The 21,941-nt window shown below is 37.7% G+C and overlaps 1 protein-coding gene across 27 annotated transcripts in view; it reads right to left on the bottom strand.

Moving 5' to 3' along the window:
• Window positions 1–21,941, bottom strand: part of ANK2 (ankyrin 2) — a 739,617-nt gene that overhangs the window by 204,007 nt on the left and 513,669 nt on the right. For all 27 annotated transcript variants that reach the window (XM_037830495.1, XM_037830497.1, XM_037830494.1 and 24 more), the window contains one exon: window positions 19,229–19,330. In XM_037830495.1, coding sequence (XP_037686423.1) covers window positions 19,229–19,330 — 102 coding nt within the window. The remainder of the gene's footprint in view (window positions 1–19,228; window positions 19,331–21,941) is intronic.

Genomic DNA, 21,941 nt, shown 5'->3' with positions numbered 1-21,941 from the left:
TTCAGTGTCCAAACTAATAACCCCAAGGGAACTTGAGTAACAAATCTCTTGAGAAAACTCTGGTGGTTGCTTTCGATAAGAAAATATGTTCTCAACTCCTGATAAATTACCTCTTTCTCTCCCTATTTCCTTCCTCTGCCTCCCAAGGGCACTAATCCCTCATCCTTCAAAGGAAATATTGTGCCACAAATTCTGTAGTAAACCTCTTTCCCAAGACAGTAGCATCCTTCACTCACCCCAGCAACCCAGCAATAAATGACTTCCATACTCCCTAAAGTGCATGGACTCCTGATTGGCACAAAGAACTTTATTCTTTTTATTGATGATATCTACTTTTTTTTTTTTTTGGCTAGGGATTACCTGCTCCAAGGTGTGCTTTTATGAGTTCTTTTTCACCTGCATTTTATATTCTTTCATCCATACTTTCATTTCTGTGGGAAGAGACTGAAATGGAAATAAGTACAGGACTAAAAACAATTGCCTACATCAAATCGTATACCTATGGGAGGCAGGGCAAGATGGCAGACTGGTGAGCTGTATGTTTTAGTTACTCCTCCAGGAAAGTAGGTAGAAAGCCAGGAACTGCGTGGACTGGACACCACAGAGCAATCTGACTTTGGGCATACTTCATACAACACTCATGAAAACGTGGAACTGCTGAGATCAGCGAAATCTGTAAGTTTTTGCGGCCAGGGGACCCGCGCCTCTCCCTGCCAGGCTCAGTCCCGGGGGAGGAGGGGTTGTCAGCTCCGGGAAGCAGAAGGGAGAACTGCAGTGGCAGCTCTTATCGGAAACTCATTCTACTGATCCAAACTCCAAACATAGATAGACTGAGACCAGACACCAGAGAATCTGAGAGCAGCCAGCCCAACAGAGAGGAGACAGACATAGAAAAAAAACAACACGAAAAACTCCAAAATAAAAGCAGAGGATTTTTGGAGTTCTGGTGAACATAGAAAGGGGAAGGGCCCTGAGGCGCATATGCAAATCCTGAAGAAAAGCTGATCTCTCTGCCCTGTGGACCTTTCCTTAATGGCCCTGGTTGCTTTGTCTCTTAGCATTTCAATAACCCATTAGATCTCTGAGGAGGGCCCGATTTTTTTGTTGTTGTTGTTTGTTTGTTTTTTAATCCTTTTTTCTTTTTCTAAAACAATTACTCTAAGAAGCCCAATACAGAAAGCTTCAAAGACTTACTATTTGGGCAGGTCAAGTCAAGAGCAGAACTAGGAGAGCTCTGAGACAAAACGCAATAATCCAGTGGCTGAGAAAATTCACTAAACACCACAACTTCCCAAGAAAAGGGGGGTGTCCGCTCACAGCCATCATCCTGGTGGACAGGAAACACTCCTGCCCATCGCCAGCCCCATAGCCCAGAACTGCCCCAGACAACCCAGTGTGACGGAAGTGCTTCAAATAACAGGCACACACCACAAAACTGGGCGTGGACATTAGCCTTCCCTGCAACCTCAGCTGATTGTCCCAGAGTTGGGAACGTGGAGCAGTGTGAATTAACAAAGCCCCATTCAGCCATCATTTCAGCACACTGGGAGCCTCCCTACACAGCCCAGCAGCCCAGAACTGCCCTGAGGGGACGGCATTCACCTGTGACATAGCACAGTCATCCCTCAACAGAGGACCCGGGGTGCACGGCCTGGAAGACGGGCCCACTTGCAAGTCTCAGGAGCCATACGCCAATACCAAGGACTTGTGGGTCAGCAGCAGAGACAAACTGTGGCAGGACTGAACTGAAGGATTAGACTATTGCAGCAGCTTTAAAACTCTAGGATCACCAGGGAGATTTGATTGTTAGAGCCACCCCCCCCTCCCTGACTGCCCAGAAACACGCCCCATATACAGGGCAGGCAACACCAACTACACACGCAAGCTTGGTACACCAATTGGACCCCACAAGACTCACTCCCCCACTCACCAAAAAGGCTAAGCAGGGGAGAACCGGCTTGTGGAGAACAGGTGGCTCGTGGACGCCACCTGCTGGTTAGTTAGAGAAAGTGTACTCCACGAAGCTGTAGATCTGATAAATTAGAGATAAGGACTTCAATTGGTCTACAAATCCTAAAAGAACTCTATCAAGTTCAGCAAATGTCACGAGGCCAAAAACAACAGAAAATCATAAAGCATATGAAAAAACCAGACGATATGGATAACCCAAGCCCAAGCACCCAAATCAAAAGACCAGAAGAGACACAGCACCTAGAGCAGCTACTCAAAAAACTGAAGATGAACAATGAGACCATAGTACGGGAGATAAAGGAAATCAAGAAGACCCTAGAAGAGAATAGAGAAGACATTGCAAGACTAAATAAAAAAATGGATGATCTTATGGAAATTAAAGAAACTGTTGACCAAATTAAAAAGATTCTGGACACTCATAGCACAAGACTAGAGGAAGTTGAACAACGAATCAGTGACCTCGAAGATGACAGAATGGAAAATGAAAGCATAAAAGAAAGAATGGGGAAAAAAATTGAAAAAATCGAAATGGACCTCAGGGATATGATAGATAATACGAAACGTCCAAATATAAGACTCATTGGTGTCCCAGAAGGGGAAGAAAAGGGTAAAGGTCTAGGAAGAGTATTCAAAGAAATTGTTGGGGAAAACTTCCCAAATCTTCTAAACAACATAAATACACAAATCATAAATGCTCAGCGAACTCCAAATAGAATAAATCCAAATAAACCCACTCCAAGACATATACTGATCACACTATCAAACACAGAAGAGAAGGAGCAAGTTCTGAAAGCAGCAAGAGAAAAGCAATTCACCACATACAAAGGAAACAGCATAAGACTAAGTAGTGACTACTCAGCAGCCACTATGGAGGCGAGAAGGCAGTGGCACGATATATTTAAAATTCTGAGTGAGAAAAATTTCCAACCAAGAATACTTTATCCAGCAAAGCTCTCCTTCAAATTTGAGGGAGAGCTTAAATTTTTCACAGACAAACAAATGCTGATAGAATTTGCTAACAAGAGACCTGCCCTACTGGAGATACTCAAGGGAGCCCTACAGACAGAGAAACAAAGAAAGGACAGAGAGACTTGGAGAAAGGTTCAGTACTAAAGAGATTCGGTATGGGTACAATAAAGGATATTAATAGACAGAGGGGAAAAATATGACAAACATAAACCAAAGGATAAGATGGCTGATTCAAGAAATGCCTTCACGGTTATAACGTTGAATGTAAATGGATTAAACTCCCCAATTAAAAGATATAGATTCGCAGAATGGATCAAAAAAAATGAACCATCAATATGTTGCATACAAGAGACTCATCTTAGACACAGGGACACAAAGAAACTGAAAGTGAAAGGATGGAAAAAAATATTTCATGCAAGCTACAGCCAAAAGACAGCAGGTGTAGCAATATTAATCTCAGATAAAATAGACTTCAAATGCAGGGATGTTTTGAGAGACAAAGAAGGCCACTAAGTACTAATAAAAGGGGCAATTCAGCAAGAAGAAATAACAATCGTAAATGTCTATGCACCCAATCAAGGTGCCACAAAATACATGAGAGAAACACTGGCAAAACTAAAGGAAGCAATTGATGTTTCCACAATAATTGTGGGAGACTTCAACACATCACTCTCTCCTATAGATAGATCAACCAGACAGAAGACCAATAAGGAAATTGAAAACCTAAACAATCTGATAAATGAATTAGATTTAACAGACATATACAGGACATTACATCCCAAATCACCAGGATACACATACTTTTCTAGTGCTCACGGAACTTTCTCCAGAATAGATCATATGCTGGGACATAAAACAAGCCTCAATAAATTTAAAAAGATTGAAATTATTCAAAGCACATTCTCTGACCACAATGGAATACGATTAGAAGTCAATAACCATCAGAGACTTAGAAAATTCACAAATACCTGGAGGTTAAACAACACACTCCTAAACAATCAGTGGGTTAACGAAGAAATAGCAAGAGAAATTGCTAAATATATAGAGACAAATGAAAATGAGAACACAACATACCAAAACCTATGGGATGCAGCAAAAGCAGTGCTAAGGGGGAAATTTATAGCACTAAACGCATATATTAAAAAGGAAGAAAGAGCCAAAATCAAAGAACTAATGGATCAACTGAAGAAGCTAGAAAATGAACAGCAAACCAATCCTAAACCAAGTACAAGAAAAGAAATAACAAGGATTAAAGCAGAAAATAAATGACATAGAGAACAAAAAAACAATAGAGAAGATAAATATCACCAAAAGTTGGTTCTTTGAGAAGATCAACAAGATTGACAAGCCCCTAGCTAGACTGACAAAATCAAAAAGAGAGAAGACCCATATAAACAAAATAATGAATGAAAAAGGTGACATAACTGCAGATACTGAAGAAATTAAAAAAATTATAAGAGGATACTATGAACAACTGTATGGCAACAAACTAGATAATGTAGAGGAAATGGACAATTTCCTGGAAACATATGAATAACCTAGACTGACCAGAGAAGAAATAGAAGACCTCAACCAACCCATCACAAGCAAAGAGATCCAATCAGTCATCAAAAATCTTCCCACAAATAAATGCCCAGGGCCAGATGGCTTCACAGGGGAATTCTACCAAACTTTCCAGAAAGAACTGACACCAATCTTACTCAAACTCTTTCAAAACATTGAAGAAAATGGAACACTACCTAACTCATTTTATGAAGCTAACATCAATCTAATACCAAAACCAGGCAAAGATGTTACAAAAAAGGAAAACTACCGGCCAATCTCCCTAATGAATATAGATGCAAAAATCCTCAACAAAATACTTGCAAATCGAATCCAAAGACACATTAAAAAAATCATACACAATGACCAAGTGGGGTTCATTCCAGGCATGCAAGGATGGTTCAACATAAGAAAAACAATCAATGTATTACAACACATTAAAAACTCGAAAGGGAAAAATCAATTGATCATCTCAATAGATGCTGAAAAAGCATTTGACAAAATCCAACATCCTTTTTGATAAAAACACTTCAAAAGGTAGGAATTGAAGAAACTCCCTCAACATGATAAAGAGCATATATGAAAAACCCACAGCCAGCATAGTACTCAATGGTGAGAGACTGAAAGCCTTCCCTCTAAGATCAGGAACAAGACAAGGATGCCTGCTATCACCACTGTTATTCAACATTGTGCTGGAAGTGCTAGCCAGGGCAATCCGGCAAGACAAAGAAATAAAAGGCATCCAAATTGGAAAAGAAGAAGTAAAACTGTCATTGTTTGCAGATGATATGATCTTATATCTAGAAAACCCTGAGAAATCGACGATACAGCTACTAGAGCTAATAAACAAATTTAGCAAAGTAGCGGGATACAAGGTTAATGCACATAAGTCAGTAATGTTTCTATATGCTAGAAATGAACAAACTGAAGAGACACTCAAGAAAAAGATACCATTTTCAATAGCAACTAAAAAAATCAAGTACCTAGGAATCAACTTAACCAAAGATGTAAAAGACCTATACAAAGAAAACTACATAACTCTACTAAAAGAAATAGAAGGGGACCTTAAAAGATGGAAAAATATTCCATGTTCATGGATAGGAAGACTAAATGTCATTAAGATGTCAATTCTACCCAAACTCATCTACAGATTCAATGCAATCCCAATCAAAATTCCAACAACCTACTTTGCAGACTTGGAAAAGCTAGTTATCAAATTTATTTGGACAGGGAAGATGCCTCGAATTGCTAAAGACACTCTAAAAAAGAAAAACCAAGTGGGAGGACTTACACTCCCTGACTTTGAAGCTTATTATAAAGCCACAGTTGCCAAAACAGCATGGTACTGGCACAAAGATAGACATATAGATCAATGGAATCGAATTGAGAATTCGGAGATAGACCCTCAGATCTATGGCCGACTGATCTTTGATAAGGCCCCCAAAGTCACTGAACTGAGTCATAATGGTCTTTTCAACAAATGGGGCTGGGAGAGTTGGGTATCCATATCCAAAAGAATGAAAGAGGACCCCTACCTCACCCCCTACACAAAAATTAACTCAAAATGGACCAAAGATCTCAATATAAAAGAAAGTACCATAAAACTCCTAGAAGATAATGTAGGAAAACATCTTCAAGACCTTGTATTAGGAGGCCACTTCCTAGACTTTACACCCAAAGCACAAGCAACAAAAGAGAAAATAGATAAATGGGAACTCCTCAAGCTTAGAAGTTTCTGCACCTCAAAGGAATTTCTCAAAAAGGTAAAGAGGCAGCCAACTCAATGGGAAAAAATTTTTGGAAACCATGTATCTGACAAAAGACTGATATCTTGCATATATAAAGAAATCCCACAACTCAATGACAATAGTACAGTCGGCCCAATTATAAAATGGGCAAAAGATATGAAAAGACAGTTCTCTGAAGAGGAAATACAAATGGCCAAGAAACACATGAAAAAATGTTCAGCTTCACTAGCTACTAGAGAGATGCAAATTAAGACCACAATGAGATACCATCTAACACCGATTAGAATGGCTGCCATTAAACAAACAGGAAACTACAAATGCTGGAGGGGATGTGGAGAAATTGGAACTCTTATTCACTGTTGGTGGGACTGTATAATGGTTCAGCCACTCTGGAAGTCAGTCTGGCAGTTCCTTAGAAAACTAGATATAGAGTTACCATTCGATCCAGCGATTGCACTTCTCGGTATATACCCGGAAGATCAGAAAGCAGTGACACGAACAGATATCTGCACGCCAATGTTCATAGCAGCACTATTCACAATTGCGAAAAGATGGAAACAACCCAAATGTCCTTCAACAGATGAGTGGATAAATAAAATGTGGTATATACACACGATGGAATACTACACGGCAGTAAGAAGGAACGATCTCGTGAAACATATGACAACATGGATGAACCTTGAAGACATAATGCTGAGCGAAATAAGCCAGGCACAAAAAGAGAAATATTATATGCTACCACTAATGTGAACTTTGAAAAATGTAAAACAAATGGTTTATAATGTAGAATGTAGGGGAACTAGCAATAGAGAGCAATTAAGGAAGGGGGAACAATAATCCAAGAAGAACAGATAAGCTATTTAACGTTCTGGGGATGCCCAGGAATGACTATGGTCTGTTAATTTCTGATGGATATAGTAGGAGCAAGTTCACAGAAATGTTGCTATATTAGGTAACTTTCTTGGGGTAAAGTAGGAACATGTTGGAAGTTAAGCAGTTATCTTAGGTTAGTTGTCGTTTTCTTACTCCCTTGTTATGGTCTCTGAAATGTTCTTTTATTGTATGTTTGTTTTCTTTTTAACTTTTTTTTCATACAGTTGATTTAAAAAAGAAGGGAAAGTTAAAAAAAAAAAAAAAGAAAAGAAAAACAAGGAAAAAAAGAAGATGTAGTGCTCCCTTGAGGAGCCTGTGGAGAATGCAGGGGTATTCGCCTACCCCACCTCCATGGTTGCTAACATGACCGCAGACATAGGGGACTGGTGGTTTGATGGGTTGAGCCCTCTACCATAGGTTTTACCCTTGGGAAGACGGTTGCTGCAAAGGAGAGGCTAGGCCTCCCTATGGTTGTGCCTAAGAGCCTCCTCCCGAATGCCTCTTTGTTGCTCAGATGTGGCCCTGTCTCTCTAGCTAAGCCAACTTGAAAGGTGAAATCACTGCCCTCCCCACTACGTGGGATCAGACACCCAGGGGAGTGAATCTCCCTGGCAACGTGGAATATGACTCCCGGGGAGGAATGTAGACCTGGCATCGTGGGACGGAGAACATCTTCTTGACCAAAATGGGGATGTGAAAGGAAATGAAATAAGCTTCAGTGGCAGAGAGAATCCAAAAGGAGCCGAGAGGTCACTCTGGTGGGCACTCTTATGCACACTTTAGACAACCCTTTTTAGGTTCTAAAGAATTGGGGTAGCTGGTGGTGGATACCTGAAACTATCAAACTACAACCCAGAACCCATGAATCTCGAAGACAGTTGTATAAAAATGTAGCTTATGAGGGGTGACAAGGGGATTGGGAAAGCCATAAGGACCACACTCCACTTTGTCTAGTTTATGGATGGATGAGTAGAAAAATAGGGGAAGGAAACAAACAGACAAAGGTACCCAGTGTTCTTTTTTACTTCAATTGCTCTTTTTCATTCTAATTATTATTCTTGTTATTCTTGTGTGTGTGCTAATGAAGGTGTCAGGGATTGATTTGGGTGATGAATGTACAACTATGTAATGGTACTGTGAACAATCGAAAGTACGATTTCTTTTGTATGACTGCGTGGTATATGAATATATCTCAATAAAATGAAGATTAAAAAAAAAAAAAAAAAAAAAAGACATAATGCTGAGCAAAATAAGCCAGACACAAAAAGAGAGATATTGTATGTTACCACTAATGTGAATTCTGTGAAAAATGTACAATGTTTTATACTGTAGAATGTAGGGGACCTAGAGATACCAATTAGTGGAGGGGGAATGATAATCTAATAAGAACAGATAAACTATGGAGGGTAATCTCAATGTTATGAGAATGCTCAGGAATGATTATGGTTTGTAAACTTTCTTGGATATAGTAAGATCATGTTGGAAGCAATAGAGTTATTTTAGGTTTTTTTTTTCTCTTATTCCTTTGTTTTCTTAGGGGTTGTTAATTTTCTTGGGGTATGGTAGGAACATATTGGAAGCAAAGTAGTTATTTTAGGTTATTTGTTTTCCTTAATCCATTGCTTTGTTTGAAATTTTGTGGGGTTTTATTGGTTGTTGTTTGCCTGTTTGTTTTTAATTTTTTGATAAACAAAGTTAAAAAATTGAAAAAAAATCAGTAGAAAAATGGGAGTAAAAACTAAATGACAAATAGAATGGGATGGGGGGATGGTTTGGGTATTCTCTTTTCACTTTTATTTTTTATTCTTATTCTGATTCTTTCTGATGTAAGGAAAATGTTCAGAAATAGATTGTGGTGATGAACGCATAACTATATGATCATACTGTGAACAGTTGATTGTATACCATGGATGACTGTATGGTTTGTGAATATATTTCAATAAAACTGAATTTAAAAAAAATAATAATAATTAAAAAATAAAAAATCATATACCTGTACATACACTGGTTCATAAATAGGCAGGTAACCTCTACTATCTGCTCACATCAAGTGGATCACCACTTCTTAATACTTCTCCATGTCCATTTCCTTCATTTCTAAGAATGGGGAGCCTCAATTTGAAAGATGTCACCATCTGAAAACAAGGTTCCCTTTTTCTTTTCTACTTCTTACTCCAGGGGAGAGAAGTGCATCAAAAGACTCTTGAAAAGACTAGAGATGACAGGATTTGGGTCACTCCCACAATCGTCTCATACACACATGCACATACATGCACATGGGAGTAGGGGAAAAGAAAGAGAAAAGAGAAATCCTTGGGGGAAGCGAGGGATGTGAAAGGACTGGAAAACTTCTACAGAAGGGAGGGAAAAGGTTGTTTAGAATAGGTGGTTAGTAAAGAAAACAAAACATTAGAGTAAAATCTCAGCTACTGCAGAAGGGCTGGATGATTTTTAACAGGACAAAGAAAATAACCAAAGGAAAAACTGATGAAGCAGGAAATGGCAGCTATGTCTCATCTCACACTCCACCTGTGTTTGGTTGCAGTGCATACCTGAAGAGTTTTGTTGAGTACACACTTGGATTAAGATCTTCCCTCTGTCAGCTTCCAACAGCAGAAATCATGAGGGGACTTTACAGCTCCAAATGCTCCTAGATAGACCCTCCTCTACCTCTTCCTCCAGCCAATAACCACAACCTCACAGTCACTATCTGCCTGAAACCACTTGGACTAAATTCTGTATAACCTTTATTCCTGTTTATGCCAGACAACAGGTCAAGCCCCACCCCTCCAAATGTAACCCCAGTGTGACTCTGTATATCCCCTCTGTTGGGCTCTGCCTCCTATCATATCCCATTTCATAAAACTCTTACACTAAGTCCTCTATAATGCATGGGTGAAGTCATTGGCAACACCTCTGTATTCTAAATCTCTTCTGAACATTTCTCTTACCCTTCTTGCTCTAATTGAAACCTTAAGACACTGCCTCCCTGCATTCTATTCAAGTGGTGGATACTTAGCTCCCCAGACCCCCATTAATGCTAGACTCGGTGGAGTGGTAGAGTTTATGCTCCTTGCCCCTCATTGCTTTTCCAAACTGTTTTTCCTCCTTTTTATTTATAAACCTCCAGATGACATCAGACTGTACCCTCTTGATCCCATATCTTGAAGATTTTGGCTTTGGGTTCACTGCTGCATTCTCCAACATCAATGTAAGTGATTATTCCAAAGCGCTGAACTCAGGTTCTTGACTTTGCACTCTAGATCTTGTCATTTCCAGGTCTTCAGTTTCAAACATCCAACCCTACAACTACTATTTACTCTCTTGCCAATCAACTTATCCAATTCCAACAATCCTTCAACTCCTGATTCCTAGAGTCCATGCACCTTTTCACAGTGTGCAATTCCCTCTTCACTCAGCCTAAATTCAATGGATAGAGTTTATAAGTATTTTACTCTATTGTCTTGCATGCATCCTCAGTTTGCTTGTATTTCTCTAGCTTTCTATACATGTTTAGGTAAACCACATTCCTGGTTATAGCCAATTCTATACTTTATCCTATTCCTCAATGTAGTTGTAGAACACATATAACCATGCTAACTGATGTCACTTTAAATTCCTGATCAAGATTCTTAAATCATCCCTCAATGCAGCCTGGCAATTATACTCTGTCGCCCTTAATCACCTTCTCTCCCACTCTCCTGCATGACTATTTCACACCTTCTTCTGTCACCTCAAACCTCCAATACCTCCTTCCCCATCCTTACTCCCAGATGATGACCTTGACTCATATTTTACTGAAAAACTAGAAGCAACCCAAAGAGAACACACATCCCTCAAACAGCTCCCAGCAGCACACCCACACTATTTCCTGCACCTTCGCCTGTGTACCCCGCCTCCCCTCCATTTCTCGAACTATCTTTGCACCTAGCAACTGCCAACCCCTCTGCTTGCACACCAGGCCCCACCCACTCTTGTCTACTCAAAGAAATCATCCAGAAATTAACTTTTCTCTCTCTCTTGAATCATTGATTTTTCCCTTCTCTGCTAAATTTTGTTCATCAAGTTTGTTTCATCTTTAAAAAAAAGAAAAAAACAAACCTTTCTTGATTCCACTTCTTCTTCCAGCTACTTCCCCTGTTCTCTTTTTCTCATTATGGGAAAAGTCCATGAAATAATAGTCAGTACTCCCATTATCTATTGAAGAAATTCCAATCAGGCTTTCATCCCACCACTCCACTGAAATTGCTTTTATCAAGTCACCAGTTACCACCACATTACTAAACCTGTCAGCTTACTTGATCTATCAACAGCATTTAACAGAGTTGATAATTTCCTTCACCTGAAAATAATTTTCCACTTTACTTTCAAGACACCATACTCTCCAGATTTTCCTCCTACTTCTCTGGATACTCGTCCCCATTCTCCTTACTGGCTCCTCTTCATCTCCTGGACCTCTGAAAGTTATAGTTTGTGTGGACCTTTTCTATTTCCTATCAATGCTCACTTTTTAGGTGACCTCATCCAGTCTCATGGTTTTAAATACCATCTGTACACTGATGGCTCCAAAATCTCTCCCCTGAATGCCAGGCTCACATATCCAACTGCCTACTCAACACCTTGGATGTGAAGTAGACAAATCAAAGTTAACATGTTCAAAACCGACCTTCTAACTATTTTCTGAAACCTGCTTCTCCTGTGTGACACCTGAGACTCTAGAAGAGCTAGAGTTTGGCAGCTGTTAATGTCAGTATTACCACATATGGCAACTGTCAAAAAAAAAACTGAAAAAGAGTTCAGACTTCAATTAGAGATACAAATGAAGTGGATCTGGCTAGGACTAAGGCAAATCAGATTAAAGGGTAAAGGACAATATTGACAGTGTTTTGAAAGTTCAACTTTTGTGTGAGACCAAAGGAAAAGATGTTTATTTGGTACAAAATCTATATTTTCTGTTAAGTGTAGTACACTATGTAATTTAACTTGTATGTTCAGTTTATTCAAACACCATAATTAAATAGAACTTTGAATAGGGAGTGAGATCTGGTTTGTTTATACAGGTTAGTGTGAAGCCCCAATATATCCCAAAGTAATTTGGGCAACAAATAAAAATGTTATTTGCAAAGCCTTCTTGAGGGATTGCGGGAAAATGTGGAAATATTAAACTTATCCACCTGGGGAATTACTGATATTTTCACAAGCATTGGGTACTAACCTCAGTCGTGGGGCTTGCCTTTATGAAGCTTGTTACTGCAAAGGAGAGGCTAAGCCTACTTATAAATGTGCCTAAGAGTCACCTCCAGAGAACCTCTTTTGTTGTTCAGATGTCTCCTCTCTCTCTCTAAGCCAACTTGGCAGGTGGACTCGCTGCCATCCCCCATACATGAGACATTACTCCTAGGGATATAAATCTCACCCTTAACATGGGACATGACTCTTGGGGATGAGTCTGGACCTGGCATTGTGGGATTGAGAAAGCCTTCTTGACCAAAAGTGGGGAAGAAAAGTGAAACAAAATTAAGTTTCAGTGGATAAGAGATTTGAAATGGAGTTGAGAGGTCATTCTGGAGGTTATTCTTATGCCTTTGTAGTTTTCAGTCCACTGGAATACTTAGAAGGAAATAACCTGAAACTGTTGAACTGCAACCCAATAGCCTTGATTCTTAAAGATGAACACGTAACTAACTATATAGCTTACACAGTGTGACTGTGTGATTGTGAAAACATTGTGGATCACACTCCCTTTATCCAGTGTATGGACAGAGGAATAGAAATGGCGACAAAAATTAAATGAATAATGGGGGAATGGGAGGATGGGATGTTTTGGGTGTTCTTTTTTACTTTTATTTTTATTCTTATTTTCACTTTTTTGGAGTAACGAAAATGTTCAAAAATTGTTTGTGGTGATGAATGCACAACTGTATGTTGATACTATGAAAGATTGTACACTGTGGATGACTGTATGGTATGTGAATATATCTCAATAAAACTGAATTTTTTTAAAAAACTGGCTTCTCACACAATCATTGCAATTTCAGTTTTAAAAAAAAAAACTTCAACCCTCATTCTTCCCACTCTAACCCCAACATTAATCCGACTCCTCTCTTTTGCTCTCATCCTAAATTAAATCCATCAGCAAAATCTATCTGCTTCATGTTCAACATATATCCAGAATCCAACCACTTCTCATCGTTTCTTCTGCTGTTGCCCTAGTGTAAACACCTCATCTTACACCTAGAATATTGCAAAGCATCCTCTGCTTCTGCCTTTGGGTGTTACTATGAAAACTTGTCAGCTTATGTCATTTCTTTGCTAAAAACTCTCTAATCACCTCTCATCTCACCCAGAATTAAAGGCAAAGTTTCTAAAATTGCCTACAAGGTCTTAACAAGACTTTCTCTGGCTTCTGCTCTCCCCTGACCTCCTGCTATCTTTCCCCTCTTTCACTCTGTTCTTACCACGCTGGCCTCCTTGCAGGTTCTTGAACATGCCAGGCATGCACCCTCCTCGGGGTTTTCTCACTTGTCAAGACTTCTAAAATGCACTTCTTCCAAATAGTCTGGGACCTCTTTGCTCATCCCTTCTAGGCCTTCTGACCATCCTATCTAAAATTACACACGACTCCCCTTCTAGTCTCTCCCTCTCTCTCCTGCTGCATTTTTCTTCCTATCATTTATTGCCATCTCACATTCCACACATTTTACCTTTTTCTCTCTCTTTACAGGTTGTAAGTTGTAAACTCCATGACAGCAGAGTTTTTACCTGCTCTTTTAACTGCTGATCCCTGGCACCTAGGACAATATCTGTCACATAGTATGCAATAAATGTTTGAAAAAGTGGATGAACAAATGGTGAGCCCGAGGTCAGATTTGCAGAAAAGAATGTTGTGACTATGATTTGTCTGAGATGAGTTAGGGAGGGCTAAGTGGCTGCCTGGGAGTGGTGTATTAAAGTCCATTGCTTTTAGTAACAGGAAGAGAACATTCAGCAGAGTTCCCAGAACATAAGTTATTCTTTCCCAGTCTGAATCACTGTAGCAGGGTACTTCAGTCATGGAATAATAATTTGCATTAAGTTGCTCCTGGAATTTTTATTTTTAAATGAAATAGGAGTCACATTACAAACCTCTTTATAAGCCTATCTAGTTACAAACATAGACAAAACTATTCAGAGTTATGGACAAATAGTTGATGAAAAGTCTCTACTTTAATAAACTGTATGCTGAACTATAATCAACACTGAAACTGAAAATTCTACGTAGCCACAGAATTAGACAGATCTTATTAAAATCCAACCTGGGCCAGCGCAACCCAGTATAGAACAAGGAACAGCATTAATACAACGAAGAATGCTAAAGGATGACACAGAACCTGAAAACAAAAGGGCATATATTACCAGAACCAGATGGCAGCATCATCCTTTGCTTCTTCTGAATGAGAAGTCAATAATAAGCACTACAGATATATTTATACTCATATTTGTGCTTAATTTAACTAGTTAGAACACTGTATCAGTTCATGACATATTCAATTAATTCCATGAATTCAATTCTCTGCTATCCATTTCATTGCCTATAAAGCCCAGGCTAATGGAATTATTTGGAGGATTTTTGAGGAAAGAACCAAACCAGATGGCTCCAAATGGCATTTATAAAAGAGATTTTAGCTCCAGAAAAAAATAATTACTTTAGTGCAACCCAGATAAATTGCAACTGTTTATCTAATAAGTGTGGCCTTTTTCATTTGATGATACAAGCAATGATATTATCTTTTATGTTATGTCCTGCCTAGAAGAAACAGCATCATTTTTGGTAAAGCTTAGGTTGAGATCAGTATCAGAACATTACATCATTATAAGGATTATAATTTCAGCTAATATTTATTGAGTGCTTCCTCTTCTAAGAATTTTGTAAACATCTCATTTAATCATCACAACAACACTATTACATAAGCATTGTTATGGCCACTATTTTATAATTTAGAAAACTGAGGTTTACAGAAGTTAATTGTCCAGGGTCACTCCTGATAAATATACAGAATGAGAATTTGGATTCCAGCACTCACATTTTAAAAAAGGCTTCCAAAAATGCTTTGTGGTCTGAGTTACACTATGTGAGAACATGCTAAAGTCACTATTGGGTGCACCTTCTTGTTACTGAAAGCCTGATATTTTAGGTGCATAAATGTTATTTTGAAAATGATGTTTTGCCCTTGCCTTCTGCTTTTTGAGAAAGCAAGCACAGAATCAAACTTACAATTTTTTAATTTACACTTTAGTGGTGAAAAGTCATGACCAAAACTCATGACATTATTAGAATTATTAATCTTTGGTGTCACATGGAAGATTATGCACAATAAATGATGGCCCTTCATTTCAAAGTCACTGCAATAGAGCATATCAGTTTTCCATGGCAGAATTATCTGAACCATCTGGGGATTTTATTGACTTTTAACTGGCTATAAAAGTTCATGAAATGGTTATAGAATCTGTTTTTAATGCATAAATGTTAACCCTGTTTATAACAGTATTAGAGTTTTAAAATCATTAAACAGATAAAAGGAGTCTTACTATTTATGACCTTCCAAAGCAGGAGGTGAATGCAAAGATTGATTCTCTTTTCTTAATGTACAGGAAATGATAAGGTAAAATAAATCAGTTTAAATTTTAAAGAATAAAAGTTAACAGCCAGACTGGTAATCATTTAAAAAGGAAACATGAAAATAAAAAAAAAATTTTTACAATATCGTCTTGTGCCAAATTTATGACTTTTCCCACATCCTTGAAATGCTAAGAAGCCAAATAGAAATTTTAGATTAAATTTTAAAGTTCTCATGGTGGTTATGAGATCAATTTTATAAAGACAAATATTTTGATTCAAATTTCATTTAAAAAACCTTAGCATGCCAACACATGAGACATTTTTGGAAAGCTAATGTAGCCCAGATTACCTTTCATTGAGAAATACAAGGTACAGAAAGTCCTAGTTTCTATGTTACATGTCATAAAGCTCCCAAGAAATCCAGGCTTACAGGCAAAAGAGAAGATAATTTTTCTTCTATTCTTTCACATGCCATATTAACTTTGAGCTTTAAATGTTTAGAAATAACAATACTTTAGCTGAGCAGTTGCCTTTTCTAAACTCTTGGGTGTTGAGAGGTTATTTCCTGTTCTGTATTTTATTTGATTTTTAGTAATAATCCTGGTGGAGGTGCTCTTTGAATGAAAAATATATTTAGCTACTTGTTATGTTAATCTAAGGACCGAAGAGTTTCTTTTTTGTTTTAACAATGGCAGGTTTAAAATAAGATTTGAACTTCAAGAGAAAGGACACCATCACTGTATACTTTGAAGGGCAGCTCCTCTGAACATTTACTCAGGAAGGCCACACACGGCACTAGATGAAACTTGGGTATGGAAGACAGACAGGAACATTACTTAACTGTTTATCGGCTCAGTTTCTGCATCTGTAAATTGGGGCTAAGGCCTACCTCATAACGCTTTGTCTCTGCTGATTGATGAAACATCACATTTAAAGCTTCCAGCACAAAGACTGATGCATAGTCACAAATTAGTTAACATAGTTACCTAGTTCTTTAATCTCTATTTAATTTTTATACATTCTTAAATAACTATAATGAGGGACCAACACAAACAAGAACATTTACTTTATACATAGTAAGTTTAGGTCATCAGTGAGATTCAAGTTCATATTTTGTGTGGAAGTGAATTTTAATTCTTCTGATTCTTGGTGAAATATATTCAAGATTGGCATTTAGAACATGTTCATTTCAGAAAGCCTTTTCACATTTCACAATTTAATTTATATTGCAACCCAATGATGCAAGCATTGAATGTGTTATTGATATCCTATTTTAAAGATTAGAAAACTGTCACTGTGAATTGAAGTGACTTGTCAGATGTGGAGATGGAACTTGAAATTGGGCCTTTGGACTCTAAATTCTCTGTGGGTTTTGCGACATCGTATCACCTTCTCAGCAATAAATGTTTGTCCCTTCTATAGTGACATGTTAGTAGATGTCTAGTCCCTGTAAGAAAAATATGTTAGGCTGATAAAAACTTCTTGACGTAACTCAAAAAGTAAGTTGGTCTATAAGCCTGATAAAGATTGAGTATTTACTGCTGAAAAATTAGTCTTTCTAAAGTAACCCTATGATCTCTCACACAATTAGTAGATTCGTTCTCTTTTACGGTGAAGCAGACTGGGTCTAAACTTAGGTTAATTTCATTTTCCTTAGGTTTCCTTCATTGACATTATTTATGTAATTGTACCTAAATGAAGTAATACTTTCATTGCCTATTCTCCAGCATATTGAAAGTTTAAAGAGTTAATTAATGTATATTATAATTTGAGAAATACATTTACTATGGCTTTATTAAGATAAGGGGACTTAACCTTATTCCATAGGCCAATGTCAAGACCGTGCAGGGTCTGGGGTCTTACCCTACTTACAAGGTAAAAAACTAGACTGTTACTGTTTCATGGATGCTGGGTCTCCTGGGACAGACACAATGGGCTTTATAACTCACAGCAAAAGCAGTAGCCCGGTGTCAGCAAGACGATTGTGCCATTTCTCTATGCACCCAAAATCTCACAGGTGACAAAAAGAACACCTGATGGATGCCTGCACAAGCAGCACATAATGTTACAGGAGAACATTGATCTTGAAGACTTAATTTTTAGTAAGCAGAATCAAACTTGCTTTTTATCTGGGAGTAGGTATTAACTCATCCCTTAAGGATGCTCACTGCAAACACCACCCTGAAAAATGGCCCAGGTAAAGAGTAGACCAGATCTTGCATTCTTGTCATGCCCAGAAAGAATATGCAGGATGCTCGGGGCCTGTGGGAATAGCAAGTAACTCTCAACATTTTTTTTTGACCTAAGAGAATCACCAAGAGACACCCAAGAGACCTAAACACTAAGGGATAAGAAATATTGTCAACAGTAACAAAGTTTTCTATGCCAGCAATTCTCAAGAGGAGCAAGGGAAATCCTGTATCCTTTGTAAAAGCTTCCAGGTGATTTTGATATAAACAATTTACTGATCTAGGCATTGGTAGCCATAGGAAATTTATGGAATGGGTGTATGGTGGGGGTGCCATAATGACATTTTTAATTTAGAAATATCACTCAAGCCACAGCATGGACAGTTGACCAGAGAGGCAAGGTTGGGGACAGAAGCAAATTAAGGATGTGTAGTGACAAATCACATAAGTGACCATGAGGTGAACCAAGTTAATGGAATTTGAATGTCTACAGCGGACCAAGAGAGAACTGGGCTGTAGAGGGGAGAAGACTAAGAAGAGGGAATGGATAGAATTGACACATTGGTAAGGAAATACGCAGCAAAGGATTTGGGAGGAGGGTAAGGTTAGGATGAGAAGACATTAGGTTCTGTTTTTGACATGTATTTGAGAGATTTCCTGATTTCGCTGGCCTTCAGACTGAACATAACTGGGCTTAATATATTCTAGGATGTAGAAACAGGCATTTAGAATCCACTAAGGAAATTTACCTCCTGATAACTCCAAATTAGCTGAGATTATTCACTTCCAGTCACCTTTCTGTTAAAAACAAAATAAAAAATCCACAAGAAAACAAACAAAAACAAAATATAACACTCTCTAGTGAAGGCTGGGTTTTACTAGACACTAATGGATGTGATGAATGAATAATTCAAATACTTCCTTTAAGCCAATGGCTTCAACCTTTTCTCATTCTAAACCATGTTTGAAAACTAATTGGGAGAGCAAAAAGGAAATAATTTTAATTTTATCCTCTTAGTTCTGTATCTCAAATTGTAGCCATCAGTTATCTATGAGTAAAAAATTATATAGCAGGTAATGGTGGCCTGGATCATTTCATAGACAAAACTGACATTCAGTTGCTAATTTTCTTCTATCTACTTTTTCAAGAATATCAGCTATAGATACAAACGTCTGATGCTTAAAAGTTGGTAAGGGGGAAGAAAGAGTTTCAAAAGTCAATCATTAATATTTTAGTAAATTCAATAATGACAATAAATAACCTTGGGCTCTGGGAATATATATAAGTAACAAGTGTTTCTTTATTTTATAATGCAGAGCCAGTTGCATTCTTTTACCTGGTTGCAGGTGTTGATATCTATGCCTCCCTTCAGATATTCCACTACTTTGTCCAGATTGCCAGCTCTGGCAGCTCGGAGGAAACTTGCATTGCTGTCAGACTGAAAGAAACAGAAAAGATCTTTAATGAATCATTGATAAAGTAAAAAGTTATCAACTACGGAAATACAAGAATATTTACACTGCACATCCCAGAAGCTTTAGCTGCAAATATTTCAATATTGAGTGTAAAACATTTAATAATTACTCACAGTATAAAGCAGCAACCTCACAATATTTCTAAAGAGTTGCTTAAGGGTATTAAAATCAACAGGAAATATGCTCTGCTATATTAAAGAGTATAAAAGATCCACTGAAATTAAAATCATTGTTAAGACTTTACTCCAAATCTTTCAATACATTTGAAGATGAATTTACACCATCTCCAAATACCATTGTTATCTAATCATTCTAGCTTCAGGAATCTATAGTGATTTCATACTGAGCCCAATGTCAAGCCAAAAATGAATCCAAAAACTAATAGAAATTGAAGTTACTGGGTTTCTTTTTCCCTCTTTATTTACTATTTGGTTATCAGATGAGCCTGAGAGAGAACGTTAAGTATGGGTCACTTGGCAGCTATCTGTCCTCATTATTAAGGAATAACAGAAAGTACCGAGGATGCTTTGGGGAAAGGGGATAGCACAGGTTCACAGGTGTGCACTGGGCTGATGAAAATTTTGTGCACTCAGTGATTTTGGAAAAACAACATTAAATTTAAACCAGCTGACATAATACCAGACTAAAATCTCTTAGTAAAGATGATCGCTCTCGAAGGAAATTATTTTCCCCACACTTCTCTAAAAATATGAACCTAGGAAATCAGTGGACTTCTCTCCATGAAAAATACTGAGGAGAGTTGTTCAGAGATATAGCTGCAGACATCACCCCTCTTAACTGGTTAAAAAGTTTGACTTTTAAATCTCAGCATAATAAAGATAAACTTCTCTTAAGATTCCAAGACACTTGTGTAACTGTTATAATTTTTTTAGGAGGATAACATTTGTGATGATATAAGTTTTTTCTAAAGAGAAAACTGTAGCATGAAAAGGGACATAATTTACTTAAATAGGAAATGAGATTCAGGTTTGATGGCTCTTAATGGAGCATTCTACTTACTAGGCTACTCTGTCTCTCTCCTTTAAGAATGCATTCGGCAGGAGGAACTCTTGGCCCGCTCTGCCAGAGCTATTTATTATGACTTGTGGTTATTTTCTTGGGGAGTCTCAAGTGTAGAATTATTTGCATACTGTTAAAATGACTGAAAGACTGAAAACCATAGGACTAAATTTTCTCATATTTAACCTAAATGTGAAAGATAATTTATTAAGTGTGGAAAGGTGGAACTGAAATCTATATATCTGGAATTCATTCTTTAGAAATGCATCATAGTATGATTAATGTCAAACTGTTCTTGCTCATCCCAGCACCTCTACAAGGCCTCACTCATCATCCTTCTTGAAAGCTGTGCCCATGGCAAAGTGCCCAAAGTATATCTGCAATGCTGCAGTGGCTGAATTGTGACTCATTTTTAAATGCCTCTTCTATGAACTTATTTTTCTGTTTGCAGCAAATTCTAAATTCCACCTTCTTGTTTCTTGCCACAGCATTATGCATTATGTTATGCCAATATCTCACAAGAAACATTGTTTTCTATAGAATAACAAAAAATAATATTAGGTCACAGAAAATATGAAAACATTATTCTCTTATATACAATATTTTAAAAATAAAATTTAAAAAATAAATCTAGATGCTATACACTGTATCAAAGGTTTTGCCTAGATATTACTTCCAATTGAGGTAAATAATTATAGGTTTAACATTTATTGAGGAACAAAGTTAAGGGAGTCCATGCATTATCTCATTAATGCTCACAATACTGCTATAAAGAAGAAACTATTATTATGCCAGTTTAATAGGTGAGGAAAGGAGTTGAGAAAGTTTCCAGAGTCACTCAATTATTCAGTGAAGCACCAGGATTTGACTCAGAGCTAGATTTGCCCACTATTCTACCCTGTACCTCCAAAACATCAGAGCCAATGTACTGCAGATTGCTAGCCTATGAGCTATAGATAAGCTACAGAACCATGGTTATGCTGTTGATCTACATATTTGCTCTTTGAATTATGGCTCTTGCTAAATAGAGTGCCTCAGCTGGAGAGGGGATTCTTGGCTGACATCATAACCTCACTTCTAAAACCCATCTATATGCATGTAGAAAAATTAAGAGCAGGCCTGGGACAAAACTGCTTAGAAAACATATTCATTTGGGAATAAGAAAAGAAGGGGTAAAGGATACACTGCATTAAAAAGCCAGTTGATCGTCTTTCTACATACCCAATATGATTAAGAAAAAATCAGGCTGCTCTTTTGTTTCTATAAAAGAGTGAAGTGACACTGAGGATTGCTTTTGCAGTCACATAAGAACAAAACGTTTTCATTACTAGTTTTCTCTTTTTTTGAATCAAACTTTTAGAAAGTGATATAAGTCAAAGAATTACAGTTAATCCCTAGAATTTTAGCAAAAAATATTCCCAGTGTTGTGGAAAGCCTGGACCCAATAGAAGTGTACACCTCAGCTGTCCTGCCAGGGATCACTTCAACAGTAGAAGCATAGCAGACTTTGGCATAAATTGGATTTTTCTGGAACTGTGTTAAGGGATTTAGTTG

This window comes from Choloepus didactylus, chromosome 3, assembly GCF_015220235.1.
Source record: "Choloepus didactylus isolate mChoDid1 chromosome 3, mChoDid1.pri, whole genome shotgun sequence".
Lineage (NCBI taxonomy): Eukaryota > Metazoa > Chordata > Mammalia > Pilosa > Megalonychidae > Choloepus > Choloepus didactylus.
Note: the sequence above shows the minus strand (reverse complement) of the source record. Positions and strands in the feature narration are given on the sequence as shown.